Source organism: Orcinus orca, chromosome 2, assembly GCF_937001465.1.
Source record: "Orcinus orca chromosome 2, mOrcOrc1.1, whole genome shotgun sequence".
Lineage (NCBI taxonomy): Eukaryota > Metazoa > Chordata > Mammalia > Artiodactyla > Delphinidae > Orcinus > Orcinus orca.
Genome location: NC_064560.1, coordinates 123697858 through 123722962, shown reverse-complemented (window position 1 = coordinate 123722962; position 25105 = coordinate 123697858). Strand labels below are relative to the sequence as shown.

Sequence of the window (25105 nt, the reverse complement as noted above, 5' to 3'; positions counted from 1 at the left end):
TAATGAATTTTCTTTTATAATAGAGGTGGAAATAGTAAACCTTGATTAATTCCTCTATTTCTCACCCATGTTAATTTTACATTCAGTCCTACTTGTTTCCCACACTTGCCTTGCTCTCCTTCTGGTTCTTGCATGACTGATGGAAGTTTGGTTTTTCCCCCTACTTGTAAATTTCTTATTCTGTTTCCTTTGCCTACTTTCACTCCTTACCGTCCTGTGGTATCTTTTGTCTCCAGAAGTCTAGGTTCTGATTCCACATGTGCCCTGAATTTATTCTACCTAGAAAAGTAATTTGGAGAGTGGGCTCCATTTCTCTGCAGGGGGATTATGAAAATACATTGAAAATAGGGAGAATAAAAAGCTATTTTACAGATGAAGACCCTGAGGTGAAGAGACGTTTAAGTGACTTACAGAAGATCATTCTCTTAGCAACTGGCAAAGCTGGATTTGAGCCCAAGCCTTCTGACTGTGAATTCACTGTTTTTTCATCGGTCTGCGCTGCCCGGGTGGAAACTCTCTCACATGAAGATTGATCAGTCCTGGACGAGTTGTACCATGGGGCGGGTGCTCCATATTCTATGACTAAAAGAAGAGGAATTAGTGAATGAGTGGTCTTCTGAATGAGGCTTGGGTGTCCCTGGTCAGTCCTGTAAGGGATTTTCAGAGCTAGGGCTCTGGAGCAAACCATCTGGGTTCAAATCCCAGCTCAGCCACTTACCAGCTGTGCGACCTTAAGCAAATTACCTACCCTCTCTGTGCCTCAGTTTCTTCATTACAAGAACAGGGATAAATAATAGTACCTACCTCATAGACTTTTTTGTGTGAAAATAAATGTGTTAAAACAGATAAAGCCCTAAGAAGAGTGCCCAGCACGTGGTGAGGGATCACTAAACAAGTAATTATCTATTTAATTAACTAATAATAATTAGCTATTGAAAGAGCTAAAGCTATTTACCTTGGGTATCTAAAGCTTTTGCTTGAGAACCAAAGCTTACAAACACTCTTGGTACTCCTAAGTTGTGTCTTAGCTGCAGGCAGAAGCATTAGGATTTTGTCAGGGCTGGGAAGACCTCTGACCGAATCAATACCGCTTCTATTTAAGTGAAGCTGAATTCCCTAAATTGGCTCTACAGCCTGTCATTACCTTTGACAGGGCAAGCCTGCAAATGAAAATACTGTGTTGGCTAACCCATGTAGTCAAAAGTTGAATGATTTCTATCTGGTCATATTTTGAAAGTGACTTTTCTTAGGGACAGGAAAGAAAGTATATTACGAGCGAGGGGAAGGGAAGCAGAAGAAGGGTGGTTAGAGGTGCCAAAGACAAATTCTCCATCCAGAATAGTGTAGAGGAAAATGTCTGACATATAGTTGGCCTCCAAGGAATGATTTTTTAAATGGAAAATGTGCCATTTGTTTTGGGGACCCTCCAGCCAGGTAGTTCTCTCAAAACTCCCTCAGCGAAGTCCACTTATCTCTCACATCTGATCAGATAAGTTGCTTATTTAAATAAGATTATGCATGTGAGATTCTTTGAAAAAGTATAAGGCGCTGTGGGATTTTAAGGCACTGTAGCCTCAGCTCAACTCTGACAATAATAAATAAACATTCCAACTGGGGCAGGACCGCTCATTTGAGGGGGATGCTATATGGGTAAGAATTTCTTGATGCTTTTGACATCTGTGGGAGAATATGGCTAAGTATGTGTGTATGGGGTAGGCAGGTAGGTATTTCCAGGGCCTCTGCTTTGGTGTGAACTAAATTTTGACCTCACTGGGGCCATACTTATCTTCTGGTTTCTAGTTCCCAGGCCAGCAGATATATAGCAAGCACTATGTGAAGTGTTCTAAGCTCAGCTTTTGAGGACTCATTTCTTTGTTTAAAAACAAGGGAAAGGGCTTCCCTGGTGGCGCAGTGGTTGAGAGTCCGCCTGCCGATGCAGGGGACACGGGTTCGTGCCTCAGTCTGGGAAGATCCCACATGCCGCGGAGCGGCTGGGCCCATGAGCCATGGCCACTGAGCCTGTGTGTCTGGAGCCTGTGCTCCGCAACGGGAGAGGCCACAACAGTGAGAGGCCCGCATACCACAAAAAATAAATAAATAAATAAATAAATAAATAAAAGGGAAAGAGGAGAAGATGTGGAAAAATAAGGGCTACCTGCCTTCTTCAATTTCTTATGAGAAGAAGTAATAAAAGAAGGAAATATAAAGCACTTAGAAGATTGAGGAATTTTCTTCTATAATGTCAATTCTCTCCCTAGAAATAACCTAGACAATCTCTATGTTTGAGACTCTAGTTCTTAAAAAATAGTTCTTTCCTTTGAAAGTAATCTAGTTTTATTAATTAAACCAAGTATGTTGTAGGAAAAATTCTCTCCATCTGAAAGATCTGCTCAGTTTCACAGGCTCCTGATCTAGCCCCATGGGTCCATTCCCAGATTTTGAAACAGAAATCATGACACAGTAGAACTGTTACAGTTTGCTTTTTGAAGCACTACAGTGTGGAATGTGGAAATGTTTCTGATTGCCCAACCATTCTGTAAGTCCAAATATGGGTCAGTTAGCCGTACACAGGGATATTGCCATCGGTAACGTTCATATAGTATGAGAGTTGGGAACATGCAGAACTACATGATATTTGCTCATTTCATCTCATGCCTCACAGGAATCTAGATATACTAGATTGATCCCTCAAATACCAGTAGATCAAATTCTGGGTTTTATGGAATTCAGTGGTCTAATTAACTGAACCAAGAACATTTTAATGATTATTGGGATCTACTGTTTCTGTTGGAAATGAAAATTTTATGATGTCAAATATTATGGAACATAGCTTTAAAAGAGCAAAACCTCTTTGCCTTTCCAAGAAGAATATGTACCATAATATTCTTACGGTACGTATACAAAAAAATAATACTAGCTCAGGATGGGAATATTCTGAAGTCCAACTCATCCAAGTACCCAGTCGTCATGGAGGTAAAACCAAGAAGACCAGGTAATGGATTGAACTCTGAGAAGGGGTAGATATTAAGGAAGACTAATACGTCTGTGGTACTGGATTTATAATGGTTTAATTTCCTCAGAATCTCTATCAAATAGTCATCAACATGTACTTAAAAATGTCCAATTATAGCAAGTCTTCCAAAGAAACCCACTCCATTTGGATGGCTTTGATTTTCCCTTCTTTTGGGTGGGAGCCATATTTATCATTGAGTTTCTTCTCTTCCTTATCCTTTCTGTATCATTTCCTCCTTCTTCACCCTATGTGGACTTAATAACCCAGCAGTCACTTGTTTATGGGTTGAAGTGAGGCCACAATGATGACACCTTAATATGGTGAATCTTAGTTTTTCCTGTTTACATAGGACTTCTTCTACCTCTTAAAACATCCCCAGTTACTTCCTGGAGCCTCATATGTGCTCGGCCATCAGACCAGTCATACTGTCCCACAGCCTTGTCCTGGCCTCTTCTGCTGGTCCCCTCTGTTAAAACGACACCCTGATGAACACAACAGGCTTCTGTGATGGCCTTCTGGAGTTCTTAGGGCACCGAAGGAGATGGTGCATGGGAAAGAATGGCTCCTTTTCCAACCCTGGCCATGCTCTCTCACCTGGGCCCTGAAGCAGCACTGCTTGGTTTCACAGTCTTACAAAGTCTTTTATGAACACAAAGGATTCTCCTACCTCCTTTCCTCTGTGGGTCAGATATTGTCCCTTTCTGTCTGTTGTCCTCATCTTTCTCTCCCTCTCCTCCTGTCCCTTACCTACAATTTCCCCTCTCTCTCCAGATTCCTATAACTAAATATGTCCCCTTCATGCCTCTTGTCCCTCTGACCCCCAAAACTTCTTCTGTATATCCACTCATATAATAAACGCATGAGGGATTCCTGGTCTGTCAGTTTCACAAAAAGGTGGACTGGATATCCCAGGCCAGCCGCAGGTTGGTCACTCTGCTACACGACAGCTTTAGACATGTTTTTCAGCTGCTCCATCATTTTCCTGTGGGATGTGTGGTGTTGCTCTTTTATTGGAAGATCTCTGGGAAGGTCATCCTTGTACTAACTGCGTTATTTCAGTGATATGGCTCCTCGCGCCCACACTATTCTTTTCCTGCTCAAGGTCACATTCTTCCATTCTCCATCCTTTATATTTTCCTCCAGCTTTATTGAAATGATTTGCTTTCTCTTTTCCATTTCCCAACGTTTAAAATCCTTTCTAATAAGCTAGAGTATTGAGAGCCAGTCTTCAAGCCCCTCCTACTCGAATTTTCTGTACTGAAAAGACTGTGGACTTTGGGGTTACACTGACCTTGTGTTGAAGCCCAACTCTACAACCTCCTTCTGTGAACTTCATTTATTATGATGTATAAAATGAAAATAACAACCTTATGAGGCAGAAGATAATTGCTAGAGTTAAATGCGATAACAAAGGCAGACTTTCTAACTCAGTGTCAAACCACATAACCAGTGTCAGTCTTCTCTCCTTCCCTTTTCCTTCCCATCGCTTGGTGACAAGTTGCATTTTGTTGTACACTGGCTGTGGTCCATCGCTGCGTGCTAATCCTCATAACACTCCCGCGATATGTGGCGTGCTTTCCTCATCTTGCCATCCTGCTTCCAGGCTACTAAGTATACAGTGGCCTCTGCATCAGGTTCGCCATGGAACCTCGAGTTAGTATGTGCACTGATCATTTAGCCATAAATCCACATGTTCCACCTCTTTGTACCTTAGTAGTGGTGTCAGTTTTTCACTGATACTGTAAAACCTGTGAGCACCTTAGATGCATCATACATGTTTCCCATTTGAATCACATAGTGATGTTTTGCACACTATACATATCCGTGCATTATGATGACAGCTAGTGATATAAACACACAATTGTATAAACGACCACCTTTCTAACCACATTTGTGAATGTGTTCAGTGTACAGATTTTACTGAAACACCAGAGAATTGAAGAAGAACTAACTGTAATTATGGTTATAAGAGCGACATTTTGGGTCTGGGAATGCAGCTGCAACTGAAGAAGAGGCATGGGGAAATGTTGCATCCTGTCTCCCAACATCAAGATTTAAGAAAACCCCATAGTTCATTTTCCCTTCATTAATAATTAGATTCCAAGACCCATCGGTGGAATTAAATTTACATGCCCAGAAGTTATTTATATTATAAAATGTTGGTATTTACTGAAATATTTCATGTTCCAAAACATACTTTTTAAAAAAATTTATTTATTTATTTTTGGCTGTGTTGGGTCTTCGTTTCTGTGCGAGGGCTTTCTCCGGTTGCGGCAAGCGGGGGCCACTCTTCATCGCGGTGCGCAGGCCTCTCACTGTCACGGCCTCTCCCGTCGCGCAGGCTCAGTAGTTGTGGCTCACGGGCTTAGTTGCTCCGGGGCATGTGGGATCTTCCCAGACCATGGCTCGAACCCGTGTCCCCTGCATTGGCAGGCAGATTCTTAACCACTGCGCCACCAGGGAAGCCCCCAAACATACTTTTTAGAAGAATAACTCGAATGCTGTAAATCCGTTTGTCTCAAATAGGCCCCCAATGCAGCCAGCGGATGTTTCTCATGATGATGTCAGGCCCAAGAAGGATTTTCTTTTCTTTTTTTTTTTTTTTTGCGGTACGCGGGCCTCTCACTGCTGTGCCCTCTCCCGTTGCGGAGCACAGGCTCCGGACGCGCAGGCTCAGCGGCCATGGCTCACGGGCCCAGCCGCTCTGCGGCATGTGGGATCTTCCTGGACCGGGGCACGAACCCGTGTCCCCTGCATCGGCAGGCAGACTCTCAACCACTGCGCCACCAGGGAAGCCCAAGAAGGATTTTCTTGGCAAACGCTGATCTTCTTAATCCATACAGAATTCCCCCAACTGTAAAACTGATATATCATGAAAGTACATGCCCACTTTAGAGAACATTTTTACTTACTCTGATGACAAAAGAGTATTTAATAGTGTGCTCCCTGGTGGCCTCATCTGATTCACAGATTTACTCTGCAATTTGTGAGATAGAAATTTGGGCTAATTGCAACTTTTTATAAAAGGCTGCAAAAAAACATTATGGAACTCCAGGCCTTTGTGTCCTTGTAATTCTACATTCTTATTACCATCACAGACCTATTTGCCGTGCTTATTATATATTTGCTTTTATCTCAAATTGTTTTTGAAACTTGTCACAGACAATGTAAACTCTTCCTGACATCAGAACTGTGCTCAGAGTCCTTCAGTTCCCAGGGGTTCCCTTGTGTGCTGGTAAGGCAGAGGGATCTATCTTTCTGTTAGATAGAAAGTAGTGAAATTGAGAGATTTCTTCATGAAGACTATAATTTTATGATTTTCTATGTATTCCTACAGTGTCACAATGTCAGAAGGCAAGCACTAAGCTAGTCTACACTGCAGAAGCAGAATTTCTGCCTTTAAAACTCTGATTTGACTATGAAACCATAAGCACTCCCATCAGAACACTAGCCTTTTGTCCCAACATTCAATTTCTGTTTTTTGTGGCATACATTTATTTGTTCAGCCTTGAAGTTTTAGCCATCTCAAATTCAGAAATGGTCTTATTAAGTTGTTTTATGTTTTTCAAAGGATTTTTTTTTTGGATGTTATTTGAATTCCAGGAACACAGGAGATTTCTAGAAGCAGCATGAGACTGCTGTAACAAGTTATTTTGGGCAGCCATCTATACCTCAAAACTTTAGCTTTCCATCAGTTTCATAAGTATATACTTATCTTCACCTTTATTCTCTCTAAGCCTGCCATTTGGATAGGTGCGGTCTTTGACTACTGATACAGTAATATGCTTTTTATGTTTCTGCCTTTCAATTGAGGTCAGTTGACGGATGGTTGAGAATGAACTTGTGGAATCATCCTGAAATGCTTTTACAATTATATGCAAATGGTGTGAAAACTGTTAGACCCCTGTGTGACATCCAGCTGTAGGAACTGTGGCCATGAGAGTTTTGCATAAAGTAGTGAAATTCTGAATGGCAATCAAATGGGGAATTCTCAGAGCAACACAGTTTATTAAAGGAAGATATGTTTTGAGCCCAATATGGTACTTTTCCCGTTGCCAAACCTTTGGGTCCAACTGTAGCTGCTGTGATGTGGAAAATCTCTGTCTGAGGACCTGTTGAAATTAGGGATGACACTTTAATTCTTTTAAATTCAGGAGTCAGAAAATAGGGACTAGTTAGATATTGTTTAAATAGTCCCATTAGAAGTTTCCAGCCTTCTGCCAAAGGTGGGATTGATTTAAATGTTTGAGCAGACATAGTTCCAAGTGTCCATACCCACAGCTAAGCTCCTAATCACAAGGGGGACTGCTTCAAAGTCTGGGGGTGCTCTGACTTTTTTTTTTTTTTTTTTTGTGGTATGCGGGCCTCTCACTGTTGTGGCCTCTCCCGTTGCGGAGCACAGGCTCTGGACGCGCAGGCTCAGCGGCCATGGCTCACGGGCCCAGCCGGTCCGCGGCATGTGCGATCTTCCCGGACCGGGGCACGAACCCGTGTCCCCTGCATCGGCAGGCGGACTCTCAACCACTGCGCCACCAGGGAAGCCCCGCTCTGACATTTTTTATTATACCTCCTGCAGTCAGAACTTACTGACATTCAATCATAATTCTCTTAACTTCACCTGAGGCAAATTTAATGGTGATGTCCAATTTTAACCTTCCTCACCTTCTCTGGGGCATTGTGGGATAAGTCTTTCTCTAGGCCCTAATAGAAACATTAGACCATGAACAGTAGCATACTTTTAGGACAAAGAAGAATTCTCAGTAGGAATTATGCAAACTTTACATGCTCTTTTTCCTTTCTGCCAGATGGATAATTAACATTCTGGCTGAGGGGCATGGCATTAACTTGCATGATCACTGTAATCTCTTAACCATCTTTTAACAAAGAGAAAAGAAATAATCCTTACGTAGAGGTGTTAGAGGTCTCCTGCGAGTGTCCCATAACAGATTCATCATCTCTCCATGAAGTTTTGGAATATGCAATATTTTGTAACTTCTACATGCAAACCTTTAAGACATTCAGGCTTGGATTCAATTTTCAATTCTTGAGACTTTGGGTAAGTTACTTAAGCTTACGTGGTTCTCATGGGTATAGAGGGAGTATTGTTAGTACTCTCATAGATCTGTAGATCTCATAGATCTGTGAGAATTAAATGAATGAGGCATAGAAGCACTTAACTAGGGCCTAGCATTGGGTAAGAGCTCATGAAATGTTGGCTTATCTCATCTTCCTCCTTCTCAACTGAGTATGAATCTACCTATCTTATTACCACACCTCTATTTTTTTTTTTTTTTTTTTTGCGGTACGCAGGCCTCTCACTGTTGTGGCCTCTCCCGTTGTGGAGCACAGGCTCCGGACGCGCAGGCTCAGCGGGCATGGCGCACGGGCCCAGCCGCTCCGCGGCATGTGGGATCTTCCCGGACTGGGGCACGAACCCGTGTCCCCTGCATCGGCAGGCGGACTCTCAACCACTGCGCCACCAGGGAAGCCCCACACCTCTATTTTTAATTTTTGTGGATTTTTACTGCTTGTCCGCAAAGTGTTATCTTCCTGCCTCTTCATTAGTCAACTAAGGAAAATGAGCTTGCCAGACAGCAGTGATGATGCCAGCTGTCTTTGCTGAAACAGACATAAACACTGGGTTGGAATGCAGTGCTGGGTTACCCTGTCCCTTTCTTGGGAGAGCCTTTTGTTTAAACATTGCTACACAGAGAATTACTGGTATGATGCAAAAGTCATCTCAAAATAACTAACTCATGACAGATTTTATGAAATGACACTAGATTAAGATGAATAAGGGCCTTCCTTGATTCCCATGGTAAGCATCAGGATTTGTGAAACTTTGATACTGGGCTTCCCTGGTGGCGCAGTGGTTGAGAGTCCACCTGCCGATGCAGGGACACAGGTTCATGCTCCGATCCGGAAAGATCCCACGTGCCGCGGAAGGGCTGGGCCCGTGAGCCATGGCTGCTGAGCCTGCGCGTTCGGAGCCTGTGCTCCGCAACAGGAGAGGCCACAACAGTGAGAGGCCCGCGTACCGCAAAAAAAAAAAAAACAAAAAAAACAAAAAAAAACTTTGATACCAACGTGTCTTTCTCAACAAAAGCAACAACACAGAAAGGAAGCAGATGCATCTTATGAAACCATTGCCTATAAATTACACTCCTCTGTAGGATTCTGAATATTTAATCAGGCATAGAATTCTTCTAAAGATCATATTTGCATGAGAAACCCTTACCAAAGAGTGGCTTTGAGCCCACTTGCTTCATTCTGTGTAGTACTACAGTGCATTTAAAATTCTATCCAACAATACATTTTTTATGGCATTTTGTTTCTTTAGTCTTTTTTTTTTTTTTAATGGTTTTCAGCTCTAGTAGTGTAGTAGAGAGAGCACCAAGCTAGGAATCCAGAAACCTGGATTTGAGTCCCACTTCTGTTGCTCAGTAGCTGTGTGACCAGGGGCAAGCCACTTGGAATTTTCTGGTCTCCTTTAGCCTCTCTGTGTGTAAGTGACAATGACAACATCTGTCATACCAGCCTTAGAGAGTGTTTGTATGTCTCAAAAGGAAGTTGGAGCCACACAACTTCTCTTGTGGAAGTTTTATACAAATCTCATATTATGGTGATGTATGAAAGTATTTGGGGCATTTTATAAAATTAGAACACATAATGTGAGACAGTTAAGTTCTTTTTTTTTTTTTTCCCCCAATAGAGGGACTATAAGGGAAACAGCAGAGTAGCTTCATCTCTGAGAGTCACCAGGCTCCTCCCTTCTTTTGTGAGGGCTGTGCTCTGGGATGGATCTATAAACAAGAGAGTGCCCTCAAAGCACCCTGCCTGGGTCCTTACTCCTCTATAAAATGTAAAAGCCTATTTAAATCCCTTATTCTGCATAATTGGAAAGTCATTGTTCAAGAGCAGAGTCCTTAATTTGGAAATGCAGATTCAACTTAACATATGCGATGATTGTTCCTGATCTAAAGTTCTCCTAAAAGGAAACTCCACAAATTGGGTTCACATATTTAAAAAGACACTCCTGATTTTTGAAAAGGAAGCTATCTGTCTTACCAAGATTGTACCAAGCCCATTTTTGAGGGATGCTGTGCAAACACTGACCTTTGAACCTTAAGCATTCAATGAGTAAGAATCTCGTATGTACAGATTCTTTTTTATAATCATGAGGAAGGGGTTTATTCTCTCTGTATACTCCTATATCTCCCATAGATTATGATATAAACCAGTTAGTGACATGAGCCCAGAGATGTGTTGAGGATCTCAATATCTTATATTCTCATGGAGATCATGTGATAAGCTGATGTTTGTTTATCTTTATGTAGTGAAGTTTGGAAGAGGTAAGGGAGAGGTGAAGAAAGGATTCTCTGAAGTCTTTGGGGGAATTGTCAATGCTCATACCTTGTAGTATGTCTGGGTATATGAGTGGGTTGGTTTAGGGGTCAAAAAAACAAACAAATGCAAAAAGGAGCCATTTTTCATATTCTTTGATAACCAGCTGTGACTTTGGCTAGAAATTTATTGACCAAAATAATTCTATCGACTAAACTTTGCCTCTATTTAATTATTTTAGCGATTCGCCAGTATGTTATAAGGCCCAGCTTGGAGTGCTTTTGACTCATAGTCACATCAGAGTTTTAAAGGCAGAAATTTTGCTTCTGCAGTATTTTGCTTCCTTCTTGTGACATTGTAGGAATACAAAGAAAATCATAAAATGATAGTCTTTATGAAGAAAACAAAAATCATTGTGGTAATATGTAAACTCTCTCAATTTCACTACTTTCTGCTTATAATTGTCTTCTTCTCTTTATCTAACCCTAGTCTTTGATCATGCAACAGCTCTCCTTGTCAAGGCTGACCCTCCTCATTTGATCTTGAGCCCATGTCTTCATCCTTTGGGGCCTTCCTTTATCTATTGTCCCATATTTTATCCCATCTTTCACTTGTATCATCAATATCTCCTTCTTCACTACTTCTTCTCAGCATAAAAACATGCTTAGGTTTCCTTTGTCTTGAAAAACAAGACAAAATTAATAGCAAAGTCAAAGCCTTGATACCAGTATAGGTTATTACTCATTACCTTCTCTTAACTGTCTGCCTTTTCTCTTGCTCTTTGCAATATATTTTGGTGTTCTATTGCTTTGGTAAAATTCCTATCTAAAACTGTTCCTCTAATCTCCCCTTCGAATTTGTTTCTTTTTCAATCTCTTTGCAGTTTTCCTGAGTTCCTTATTGATGCTCTTTCTGATCTCTTTCTACTCCATTCTGTTCTGATATCACTGCTAAATTCATCTTCCTTAAGTTTAGTTGTGAACATATTACTTTCCTGATCAAAACCTATCAATGGTTTCCTGTTTTTCTGTGAAGTAAGCATGAATTTCCCACCAACCTGGATTCAAATTTTTTTTACGTGACATTACTTTATCTTATTTCTCCTGACACGTGTCTAAAAAACAGACGAAGCGTAATTTTTCCTTTGTACATATTTAGCAAATTTCCCTTAGCAAATTTCCCAGTCTTGTATAATGCTCCTCCTCTTGGAATTCTCTTTTCTTTTTCTTTTTTTTTTTTTTTTTTTGCAGTACGCGGGCCTCTCACTGTTGCGGCCTCTCCCGTTGCGGGGCACAGGCTCAGCAGCCACGGCTCACCGGCCCAGCTGCTCTGCGGCATGTGGGATCTTCCCGGACTGGGACACGAACCCATATCCCCTGCATTGGCAGGCGGACTCTCAACCACTGCGCCACCAGGGAAGCCCTGGAATTCCCTTTTCTTAATCTCTACCTGTTGAAATCTTACCCTTTAGTGAGGGGCAATTTCAAATGCTTTTCCTGAAGGATTTCCTGATCCTACAAATATGATATACTCTGTCCTTTCTTTGACCTCTGATTTTCTGTTTGATGTCTATTGAATGGGTCTCTTTCTGCTTTGTATTGTAGTAATCTAGTTATCACTTCTGTACTCCTACTCCCGCAGTGTTTAGATTCTTTGGAGAAAAAATCCTTCAGAGGGAGAAGAGCTAGAAAGCTATTGCAGACCTACCTTTGTGTTTATATCTTCTATCTTAAGAACAGTAACACTGCACTCTATCCTAGGGTGGGTGGGAGGAAGACAGGCTGGCACTAATGTGTCCAAAATCACACATAAGAGGCAGAATTCAACGCTACCTAGGCCTGAATGAGCAACGGGAGGGAGCAGTAACTGGTACCCAGAAGAAGTAACTGTAGCTGGAGGAGGGCTCCCCGAGAGGATCTGTGGTCTTCATTAGTAGAGGACACACCTATTGCAATACCATAGCCTAGGAGGGAAGGAGCCAGGGAGTAAATATCCTGACACTTTTCCCATTCTACCTTCTGATCTGCTGCTAGTGTTTTCCAGTGGCTAAACCCAGTAGAAGCCAGAGTGCAGGGGAGCTTGTTGATCTTGACTGAGCCCAAAAAAGTCAGTCTCCTAGTGCTTAGTGATGTGCAGAAGGGTAGAGTGTGAATCTGAATGGACAGATGGACAATTTCCCGTTAAAGGAAGTTATAGATAATCTATCTTAGCAGTATTGGGCTCAGATGGAGTCCCAGGGCATGGCCGTGCCAATGGCTGAGCAAAAAAGCTTTGCATTGGCCTTTTAGGTCCAGAATCAATTAGGAAATCTATAGTAAGCAGGTAGAATGACTGCAGCAAATTCTTGGATCTTATTTTAGGCATTGGTGAAATATGTTATGAGCATTGAATACCATCTGCTAAAGGCAATAATTTCCTATTATGGTGAGGCACAACAGATCTTTCCATTTGGGATAGAGTAAAATCATGTGCTTGCTTACTGGAAAAAGAGTCGGAGGAGAAATCACCCCAGCAGTGTTGTCGTGGAGAGAATGTCTGTCTGGAGTTTGCAAGAGGAAATGAAAGACCTGAAGACTTCCCAGGAAGCAAAGTGCTTTGACACTGAGCACAGCCAGAGAAGGTCACTTGGTAGAGCAAATTAAGATGTATAATTTAGTATGTGGCACCTGCAGAGCTGCTGCATTTTAGTCAAAGCAGAGTGAGGCACTGCTGCTTGAAATAGTCCTGTGAACTCAGCATAGAATTATATTTAACCCCACTCCATAGTGCTTTCCTTGTTATTTTGCTTTTCTTTTTTTCCTCCTAAGACTTACAGTTCTTTTTCCTCTGGTTTCTTAGATGGAAAATATGTGCAATGATTCAGCACTGTACCGCACTCTGACTTGCTAGTGGATTGTCACAGAGAAGTGTTTGCCCTTCTCTGAAGCCTTCTTTTGATGTGGAGCACACTGGAGTGCTGAGGTTGAAGTTCATTTGCTCAGGGCAGACTTCTTCAAAGAGGAGGAGTTTTATAGTTTCTTGGTCATCTAGTAGGTATCAACAAGTTGTATTTTGAGTTAGTGGATTGGAAACTTAGAGATTAAATTTCTCCTGTCACAAAGGAGCTGAAATTTGAAGGACGAAAGTACATGAGGTATGTTTATACAGATACAGACACTGGCCAGGGTGCTAGACTGATGGCTGAATTCTGACAATCTGTCTTTAGTTGAGAGAGGGAGATTTGGGAAGAACCATGGATAGTTATTCCATGCTCCAGAGGCAGTGCTATAATTATTCATTGATGACAGTGGAGGATGTACACAATGAGTTATTTCGATAAAAATACTTTCAAACTGTGGAAGAGAATGGGAAATAAGTTTGAAAATGTTTGTATTTGTTTGCAGTAATCTGTCTTAAATTTGTTGGCCAAATGATTCTAAAACTCATCCTAGGACCAGAAAACATGAAATTTTTTCTTTTCCATAAGTTTCCTCTAAGATGCACCGTGGTTGCCAAATTCGAGCCAGTTGGACTGTCTTTGTGTCACTCGTGTATCAAAACCTGTATTCTTGTGCATTCAAAGGAGAAACTTGTTCTTTTCAACTGACACTACCTTATAATTAAACTACAATTCTCAATTCCTACCTTCCACTGCAGATAATGTTTTTGCTTGAAATTTTTTGTTAAATTATAAGGCCCAGTGAAAGAGATACTAGGAGTACCTTTTTTATTTGTTTATATGATCATTGGAAACTCAGAAATTATGAACACATGGCATGAACATTTGCATCTGGATTTGGACCCCCAGAACCTGGTAGAATAGTATTTCATCTTGGAAGCAGAGAAACCTCTGTGACATTTAAAAAAAAATTTCAAGATTCTAAGAATGGAACACTTTTCTTTTACAATTCATGGGGACTTATTTTTGCCAAGTATCCTGCCACAAACCACATGGCCGATGTTAATATCTATGACCCCAAAGTCACACTTTTCATCTTTTATACCCTATGGTTTGATCCCTAGTTGACATGGTCTTCATCATGGTATGATACCATGGTTGTGATTTTCACTGTTTTTTCAGTATTTCTCTGCCAAAGAAAATGTAGCAAAGAAAATTATAGAAGGAAAATGTAACAGGTCTTTAAGAAGGGTTGATGGATAAGGCTGAAGCTAAGACTTTAAGGATATAACTGTGTATGTGACTCCTGTTACTCTCAGGGGAGGGAGGAAGAAAGGCTTGCTAGTATTATGGAAGACCTATTGTTTAATCTAACATGAACTGCTGAACCATGGCCTCAGTTTGACTACACTGAAAGATTTTAGATCTAGGGTTTACAGACTTATAATAAAAACATAATAAGAAATTAAACTAACCTTAATTTCTTTAGATACAAAATATGGGGAATTATCTTACTACCTTTTTCTTTCTCAGCTTCTTTTGAAGTCTTTCCTCCATTTATTCCTTGAATATCTATACTATATCCTTGAATATCCAGTACTGTACTCTGTAACCTTTGCTTTCCTCAGGCTGCATACTCTTCTTGAGTAACTTCATCCAACTCAGTGACTTTAACTCTGTATTGTTTGCATTCTGATAATCTTTGTCTTTTAATGTTGTGTTTAGACCATCTACATTTAATGTAATTGTTGACATGTTTAGATTTAGGTTTTCCAATTTTTTCCATTTGTTTTTACTTTTGTTTGTTGCCTTTTTTTGTTCCTCTCTTTCATTTCCTTTTTCTCATTTTATTTTTAGTTATTTGAACATTTAATATTATTCTGTTTTAATATACCAGTTGTATTTTTGATTATATCTTTATATTTTTTAAAATGTTTTCTCTAGGGATTACAATATACATGCTGAACTCTTTACAGTGTACTTAGAATTAAAATACTATTTTACTTCATACCATGGAGGTCCTGGTAACCACTCTCTTATGTTGTAGTTGTCTTGTATGTTATATGTACATACATTGCAACCCCACTGAACGATATCATATTTTTTTGCTTTCAACTGTCAAACATCTTTTAAAGAACTCAAGAGAAGAACAATATTATATTTACACAGATGTTTACCATTTCTATTACTTTTTCTTCATTCTTGATGTTACAAGTTTCTTTCTGGTAACATTTTTCTTCTGTCTGAAGAGTTTCCTTTAGCAATTCTTTTAGAGCAGGTCTGTCAGCAACTAATTCTCTTACTTCTCCTTCATCTTTATTTCATCTTCATTCTTGAAGAATATTTTCACTGGGTATAAAATTCTGGGTTGACAGGTCTTTTTTTCCTCAGCACTTTAAAAATGTTCCACTTCCTTTTGGCCCTGATGGTTTCTGATGAGAAATCCTCAGTCACTTAAGTCATTTCTCTATAAGCAATGCATCATTTTTCTCTGGTTGTTTCAAGATTTTTTTTCTTTGTCTTTAGGTTCCAGCAGTTTGAATGTCGGGTCTGGGTATAAACTGATTTGGGTATATTCTGCTTGGGGCTCACTGAGCTTCTTAAATCTGTAGGTTTATGTGTTTCACCAAATTAGGGAAGTTTTCAATGATTATTTTTTCAAATATATTTTCTGTACTAGGCTCTTTCTCTTCTCCTTCTAGGACTCTGGTGAGATAAATGGTAGTTATTTTTTTTTGTAGCATGGGTCCTTGAGACTCTGATTATTCACTTTATCAGTCTTCTCTCTCCCTGTTGTTCAGATTGGGCAATTTCTATTGATCTATGTTCAGGTTCACTGACTCTTTCCTCTACATCTCCATTCTGCTATTGAGCCTATCTAATAAGTTTTTTCATTTCATTACTATATTTTTAAATTCTAAAATTTCCATTTGATTCTCTTTTATATCTTCAGTTTCTTTGCTGAGAATTTCTCTCTTTCCACTCATTTCAAGAGTGTTAGCTCTTACTTGCTGGAGCACTTCTGTTACAGCTGCTCTAAGTCTTTGTCAGATAATTCAGCATCTGTGTCATCTCAGAGTGGCATCTGTTGATTAATTTTCCCAGGGGAGTTGAGATTATCCTGGTTCTTTGTATTGCTGGGTAGTTTCGGGTTGTATTCTGAACATTTTGAGTATTCTAAACTCTGAGTCTCGTTTTCCCTTTTTTCAGGCAGCCAACTTGGTTTAGTTCAGGCTGAAAGTTCTGATGAGCCTCCTGTTTGTTGTGGTTTTAATATCAGTTCCACTTTCAAAGCTTTTGCTGGGTTCTTTGGAGCTGTCACATTCCTGTGCCACCCAGTTGCCACTGTAGGAGGTCTATCTCTTAGTCCCAAGGTCCATCTGTTAGTTTTTTTTCAAAGTCTTTTGAATACTGCTTAGGATCTGGTCCACACATACATAGCTTGGGGGTGAATTCAGGAGTTGATAAACAACTGACTGGGTCACTTACTAAGCTTCGCATATTTGGGGGCTCTCTAGGGGTCTTCAGTCCTCTAGCCATACATCTGAGACTTTATTTATCCACCTCTGCTTCAAACTTCCTGCAACTGTGCTGACATCTGGGGCCAAGGAGGGGCAGGACAAAGAGAGAAAAAAAGGAACAGGGTTTGCCCCACGGTATTGGGACTACAGTTCCTCTGATCAAAGAGGAAACATTCTCATCTCTTAGAGTTTTAGTTGCCAACAGGCTCCTACTTCTGCTGCTGTCACTGGCAGGAGATGTCTTTTCTACTTCTGATTCTGAACTAGAAGGTTTCCCCTAGAACTTTCTCTGTTTGTGCTGATACTCACTTCCATCTTTCAGGATAATTTGGGTCCAGGCTAGGGGACTACTGGAGAGAAAATGGGCAAATTTAACTGCTTTATTGTTGGGTGACACTTCAAAGTTTGGTCCTTTTTTCCAAGTGGCTTGCTACTGTCTACTTTTCAGAGTACTCAAATAACTACTCCATGCATTCTGTATAGGTTTTTAAGCTGTATTCAGTGATTGAGACAGGATGGAATGTGTTTACTTTATCTTACTTAGAACTCTTTATATATTATATGGTTATTCCTAAATGTGTAACTCTAGTCTATATCTCCTTCCTAAGCCCTACCATGTTGCATCTAGCAGTTTCGTGCATGTGTGCTTGAATGTTAAAATTCAAAATTTCGAAAACGGAATGAATCATCTTCCCCCAAAGGCTTCTTGCATTTCTTATCTTTGTGAACGGCATCGTATTCCTACCCAATCACCTATCTAAAATCATGGAAATAAACTCTTTTCTACTACACATATCCAATTAATCACTAGGTCCTATCAATTCTATCTACGTAAATTGATTTTCTCTTCTCTATTCACATTACCACTGCCCTGGTTCTGACTATTAACAATTATTTCTGAAATACTGAAAGGGTCTTTCAGTGACCTATAACCTAGTCTTATCCCCTGTTGGTCTAGTCTCTACATGGCTTCTGGAGTGATCGCTCTATAATACAAATCAAAATAAACAGCTTGCCTTGCCTGGGATTCTTCAGTGATTCCCCATGGCTCCTGGGATGTTCAGGCTCCTTAGCCTGTGTTCGGTACAGTCTCTTACCACACTTCTGGTCCGCGGTGCCCTGATCAGAGAAAATTTAGTCCTAAGAGCATGGGGCAGACCCCCGTTTTTTTTTTTTTTTTTTTCTCTCTCTCACTTCTGCCCCTCTCTGGTTCCAGACATGGCACCAGAAAGAGCATTTTGTATTAAAGTTTATGTGTGGAAGACACAATACAGTGAAGCGGTTTATTCTTAATAGTAGTTTCATGTCTTGAATTGTGGCTTTATTGCTGTAAAATCCAATCTCATAATTTCCTAAACTTTGGCTTTAGTTTCCCAACCATGACTAACATACCTAATACTAACCATGACATTTTCTCCATGTATATAATCAAGACTTATAAAGACAAGGAGAAAAAAGTAGTTAACCCTATAGTAGAGCACTGTATGTCTATCATCTTTACAAAAGATATACCCTTCATATGAGTCTCCTCTTTATTTTCTGTATTGGAATTTTCATTGAGTTCTGCTTGACAGGTACAGATGTAATGAATTTCTGGTGCCCTGACCCTACATTATGTTGTTTAAGGGACAGCCTTAGAGAAGCATTTTGTCTGATCAGAGGTGCCGAAACTAACCAATGAGTGATAAAAGTAGCAAGATGTGAGACATATTTGAAGAAACAATGTGAGTAACACCAAGCTAGCAAAATAAAAGAACTCTTCTATTCAGATTTCTTGGAAAACTAGTTCATCAGTAGAAGGCAGTAGATGAGGAGCCACTTTACCTACAAAGCCATGAAATGAGACAGACCTGGGTTTTTATCCTTGCTTCTTCTAAGCCATATGACCTTAGACCACATCCTTGATGTCTCTGAATTTCGATCTCTTCATCTGTAAAAGGGAGATGTGTTTATTAAATGAGATAACAAAATAAAAGTGTGCACATGTATATGTTCAATACATTAAAAATTCCCTCTCTTAGGGAATAAGCTTTTAGAGGAAGCAGTCATGTTTTCAGCTGAAATCATGGCATCAACTTCGTGCTGCTACTTTGGACAGATGATAAAAAACTTTAACTCTTCCCCTTCTCCCATATCACGCACTTCTCCTAATCCAGGGAAATCGAGAAGATAAGAAAAACTAGAGGAGAATGATGCTTGAAGGCGAAACTAGGCCTCTCCCATTTTCCTGCAACTTAAAACAGCACTTCTGCAGCTTCACTTCAGCTTTTCTGACAGTCCCTAAACTGAACTGGTGATGCTTGGCATCGTGAACAGTGGATATTGGCAGCTGTGCAATGGCTTTTATAACTGGTTGTTATAAAACCCCCCCAATAAAAAACCACCTCCAAAGTGAGTTCTTGGATATATTCAGAGAGTGTGTACCAATAAGTATTAGGTATCTATATACATGTGTGTCTTTAGGAAAGGCAAGGAAGGAGCATTTTAGCAAAGTTTTTACAGATAGGCTAGTTGAATGAGAGCAATCCCACAGAAAATTATGAAAGAGGCAAGGCCTCTGCTGGCCTCCCATCTCCTCTGTGCTTCCCCTCTTCATGCCCTTCTAACCCTTTCTGTGGGGACCCTGAGTCCTCCTGGAACTTCTGGGTTGACCAGATTCTTGCATGTTTTTCTTTTTACCTTCTATTACTTTTATCTTCATCTGTCTTCGTTAAGAAGTTTCTATTGGAAAGCTTCCTCCTTTCTCTCTTCCTTCACTCAAAATGTTCTTTTATGTAGCTTTTGACTGTTTAGACCCATTTAGGAAAGACCTGAGATATCGCTAAAGAAATCAATGGTTAACAAAATGGTTATTGTGTTACCCTTCCCAGGGAATTTCTTTTAAGCTTGGAAATTTTGAAGACTGGGCAATGCCTTCATTTAAGAAATGAAGTATCATAATATAGCATTCTAAGCTCATGATTGTGTGGAGGGATGTTAGCCACAGAGACACCCCTGGGATACTTCACATCGTACGAGGGAGCAGACACCTTCACTGCCCAGGTGACACTGCAGCCACTTTGATGGCGAAGACATTGGAAATCCATACAGGACCAGCAGTGGCTTCCAGATTTTTCCTTTTTCTCTGCCATTCCATTTGGCTTCAGATAGGCAAGAACTAGGAAAACAAACAAAAAACTTGATTAAGGCTTCTGGGTTACTTCTTTAAATTTTCACTTTTCACTCTTTTGGCAAAATATATGAATTGTGTCCAGAAGAGACTCAAAATTTGTGACCTATTATCTCCCCCCCTCCCCCACTGCTTTAAGTTAAATAGATAATTAATGTCAAATCTTAGAAGGTACTTCTTGGAGAGTAATGTTTTCTAAGGACCTCAAAGTCCCCTTTCCTCAGGATTTCTGGGAGGTATGTTAGCTCTGTTTTATAGAAGAACCTAAACTGAAGCCTTGAGAAGTCAAGAGACCCTGCTTAGGGTATACATCAAGTTCCCATGTGGGGAGAAGGGACTTTTGTCCTGGGGCTAAAATTAGAGCACTCTCCCATTCTCAGCTGTATCAAAGCTTTGCTAGTCAAGGGTGAGCTGAGAGTGGGGAGGAGGTTGCGATCAGCCTCCTGGCTGTTGCCTTGAGTTGCTTGAGGTCAGCCAGAGAGGAAGGATAAGTCCAGTTATGCTTTGATTTATGTCGCTGTGTGATTCACGCACTCCGTCAGACTAGCTTCTTTCTTCCCCTGTTCCTCTAACAGGCCGTCTCATTGCTGGAGATGACTGTCAGATGCTTTCCCTGCTTAGCCACCATCACATGGCCCACCACCGGAGCCTGGGAAACCTCACCACAGACCAGCATCTCCGAGGCATGAATAATTAGGTAGGCATAATGGAAGGCACTCACTGCACCCTCCAATTGCGTAAGCCCATTACCGAACTCTGCTACATCAGCTTCTATCTTCCGAGGGGGGAAGTCAGAGGATTTTCGTACAAGGGCACCATAGCTCTAGACAGATCCAGTAAAGCGTTTCATAACTGCTACCAAGTCAGGGCGGGGTCCGACATCAACAGCCTCAGCAGGCAGCCGACCGAACATCCAGGCGACATATTTTTCAAGCCAACTCCCACGAAAGACATTCTAACTGAGCTGTACAAACTCACGGCCGAGAGGGAGAGACTGCTGGCCAATCTGCTGAGCTCAGACCACATCCTGGGCATTACGATGGGGAACCAGGAGGGGAAGCTGCCGGAGCTCTCTGTGAGCCTGGCCTCCGAGGACGACTGTTTCCAGAGTGGTGGCCACTGGCTGGGGGAGCCCCCCGTGGGCTCTCTCAATAAGAGGAGCTCCCACGGGAACAAAAAGGCCCGGAGGTTTGGTGGAAGGAGAGAGAGCTTTGAGGGGCTCTCCCAAAACTCCCTGCAGAAGAGGACAAGACGAAAGGGGCATGGGGGCCAGGGATTGGCCCCTCTGATGGGGAAGGACCAGATCTGTTCCAGCAATGCCCTTCCTCTTTCTCAAACAAGGCCTCATCTTTGGCTCCTAGAGGAGAGAGGCAACTTGCTTCCAAATGGAGCAATTACCTCTTCCCTACAGAGGAGGGGGAGCTGCACCCCAGAGATCCCCAGGACACTTGATGCTGACTCCGCCTTGGGGAGCTTCAAGAAGGCTTCTGAGGTTGCGGGGCATGGAAGAGGCGGGCTGCCCCCCGAATGCAGCTCCACAGAGCCAGGAGATGCTGGTGCCGGGGGGCCCCAGAGGGGCCCTCGCAGGCTGGCGCATCTGCAAACAGCTTCGACCGAAAGTCACAAGGAGCCCGAGAAACATGCAGAGGCAGAGGGGGGCTGGGCAGAGAAGGCTGCTGAACGGACTTGCAGGAAGAAGCCTATTTCCAAAGTGGTGGCCAAAGTCCAGGATCTGTCTGCTCAGGTGCAACGAGTAGTTAAAACGCATCCTGAGGGTGAGGAAAGGGTTGCCGTTTGCCCAGCAGCCCAAGCTGAGTTCATACCCAGTGCAGACTTGCTCACCCTCCCGGAAGCTGAGGCTGGGGCTTGGGGTGTCAGCTGCTGGGGCAAGGAGCAGAGAACGGACAGGTCATGGCAGCCATCCGCTGAGGAGTGTCCCCTAGCCAGCATTGAGGGGGCTGTGAACAAGGTCCTCCTGAAGGTGATAGAGAGCGAGAAATTAGATGAAGCCACCGAGGGGAAATGGCTGGGATTTCCCTTCGGGACGACAGCCACCCATACCCTCCCAGAAACCGGCAGCAAGAGGGGAGCTGGGCTGCTTCTGAGTGGCCACAAAACCTTGTTTCTGGATCTGCCCCGCGGTGTGGACCCTGGAGGTGATGAGAAGAGGCCAGCACCCCCAGCACTGGCAGCTCTCGGCACGGTATTTAATAATTCATTCTTTCCGTCCAGCACGCACAAATGGATGTCACCTGTTCCCTTGCCTCTCTCTCCAAGGCTCCCCAGCCCTCAGCAGCATCACAGGATCCTCCGGCCCCCTTCACTGCCTGCTGAGAGGGAAGCCGCTCTTGATGACTCTCTTGGTAGAAAGAGCCGTGCTTTCTCTGGGTCACCCTCTGCTGACACCTTGGAGCCCCCACTCTCTGCAAAGGTCACGGAGACCAAAGGAGCCAACGCGACCTCCCTCAGAGCGGGCCAACCTCGGTTGGTGCCTGGGGAACCTTTGGAAAAGAGCTTGGGGCCTGGGAGGACTGCAGCTCAGCCCCAGCACCGGTCACCTCCAGGTTAGTCCCGGTTTCAAATGCTTTACATGTGTTCCTGGGCGACCCCACACTGTCAGTCTGCCCGTGCTATTCAGACACTGGCTAATTAACGATGAATCGAAATTCCTCGGCCTGTTAGTTAATTCACCTTGTAACAGGACAGCCGGGAGTCGTATACAAGAGTGTGGAGATGGTGAGGATGGTGTTGACTTCTGGGGTCAGGGCTGTAGTTGCTTCCAGAAGCAATACTTTGTAAATGTCTTTTTAAATGTTTTGTTTTGGAATGCTCTAAAGCTGCCTCCATGGTTGCTTAATACAGGACTCTCAAAGGAAACAGGACTGGGCAGAGAGAAGTAGTAACTTGTCGCTGCCTTTGATGCTAATTGGCCCCTTGACCTAAATTCTGCTGTTCATGCTGCTGGGGTGCCTCGGATTTGTAAGCAGAAGAGCAGAAGCATGCTGTGTCTTTGCTCATCTGTCTGTTGTTAGAGGTTTGGGGTTTTTTTTCTTTTAGTAATCACTTTTATAAGCACCCTTATTTTATGACAAAAACTTTTTTTTTTTTTAATACTAGAAGAGGGATGAATTCCTTCTCACTTGAAGAAACTTGATTCAGATTTTCTTTTTTCTAACAGTATTTTATTTCCCAAACAAACACGAAGTAATGTTTATTCTGAAGTTATGTTTTATGTATGGGTTTCTACTGTTACTGGTATAACATCATGTCTTATGCAAAAGGTACTAAAGAGCCAGTTTGGCTCGTATGTTTCATGTGATTTAAAATTTTATATGAAAATAATTTTGGTGGTTCTATAAGTAGGATCAATAAGACTAAAAAAGTGTATAAAAGTGCCACTCCTGTATTCACTACATTTTCCAGGCCAGTGCGGCCAGATGTTTAGGGTCGTGTATGCCATTGTGTAGATAATGGGTTCTTTTTCAGTGGTCCTTTCACAGCATATGGTCAATGCTTTGTCTAGTCTCGTAATATGATATATAGTCTCTTAAAGTTTAGAGAAAACATCATGTGCAATTTTTAAGATAAAAATATCTGTCTAGGAAAGAGGAATTTCAAAAGCTTCTGTTTATTTTGAACTCTTGCCATTTTATAAATTTCTCTATATCATTGATCCCAGGGTGTGTTTCTTTTAAAATGCGGTAAATGCTCTTCATTTTGTGTTTGTAATGTATTGCTCTTAGTTTGATGAGACTTGCTACTTCCTAATATAACCAAACTGCTTCATCAGGAAAGTCAGAGAATTGTAGATTTTATATCATGTATCATAGAATCCTAGTGATGAGAATCCTTTCTCCCTGTGAATGCTGGAGCCTTCAAAATACTTTGAAAGGAAGCTCTCTGCAACGATTAGATAGAGACTTCTGGAGAGATGGGCATGCAAGAGCCGCCTCAATTCCGAAAGGTCTTTCTAGAAGTCACGCTAAATCCTGCGACTTGGTGTGCCGCTCCTCCAGAAACTGTGCATTAAATAATACACTGAGCTTCAGTAAATCTTTTCTCCCCCCCCCCACCGCCCCGATTTAGAATTATCCTTTTATTTTATTGTCTTTTTTCTATTAAAAAAAAAAACCCCAAAACAATATTATAAAAGCTCCATCGTATCTGGCTCAAGGTAGGCACACAGAGGACATTCAGTTTCTCTGATGACTGACCTTAAGCTCACTGAGGGGCACGTTCAACAGATGGTCACCCTTTCCCCCGTGACCTCTGCATACCGTTGCACAGAACCATTCCCTTTACTTTGGCCCTAGTCTTCCATTGGGATCTTCGTCGCACTTTAGGAGCCAGTCATTAGAATCACATGGACTCCTTGGTAGGGAGGCTGCCTGTGCTTCTAATGTTACAAAAGAAGGCATTGGAAGGGGGGGGAAATAGGAGCAGGAGAAGCCTTTTTTTCTGTCATGGATAAGTTCTCTTCTGCTGGGACCTTTCTCCAGGAACGTCCAAACGTTATCTCTTATCATCATCCCTCTTTGAAAAGCATGGAGGGAGGGAGTTCTCCAGATAGTATCTTTGATCTGTATCTTGTGTTCCGGTCTCCTGCTTTTCCTTTAATCCCCCTTCTCTGTGGCCACGAGTCATCATCATATTATGGATCCTTCAGGGACTTCCTGCAGCTGGTGGGTCCACACAGGGAGAATTTTGCTACTTCCAGCTGCCTTTGTCTTTCAATTCATTTCTCCTCCCTCCACCTCCCACATCCACTGGCCTCAGACAGTCCCAGACGAAGGGTGGATCACTCATTTACCATCACCCAACAGTAGCCCTTTATCTGAGTCCAATTCCCACCTTTCTCCCACGTTAGCTATTAACCAGGTTGAGTTTATGGTCTATGGACATTTATTTCCTGTGGAAATAACGTCTAGGTATTTTACTGAAGTGATGTGATTAAGATTATTGAAAGCACTCATTAACTGCTCAAGTAAGAGATTAAGTCTGGCAAAAGTAATCAGATCCATTTCCAGTTGGAAGACTCTTTAGTGTTATGGGCAAGTAGTAATTCCCAGGAAAGAGTAAAATCCGCTTCTCATTCTCACAGGACCAAGCAGTGAAAGCCAACATTGCCATCCACACAGGAAACAGCATGAAGGCTATTGGTCTACCTCCTGTTGGCTTTG

The 25105-nt window shown here is 41.9% G+C and overlaps 1 protein-coding gene across 1 annotated transcript in view; it reads left to right on the top strand.

The window, feature by feature from the left end:
* The window catches only part of FMN1 (formin 1), a 424285-nt gene that overhangs the window by 2136 nt on the left and 397044 nt on the right, over positions 1 to 25105 (top strand). Inside the window, exon 2 of the mRNA XM_012534548.3 lies at positions 20501 to 22489. Within this exon, the coding sequence (XP_012390002.2) occupies positions 20632 to 22489 (1858 nt within the window). The 5' untranslated portion in view covers positions 20501 to 20631. The remainder of the gene's footprint in view (positions 1 to 20500; positions 22490 to 25105) is intronic.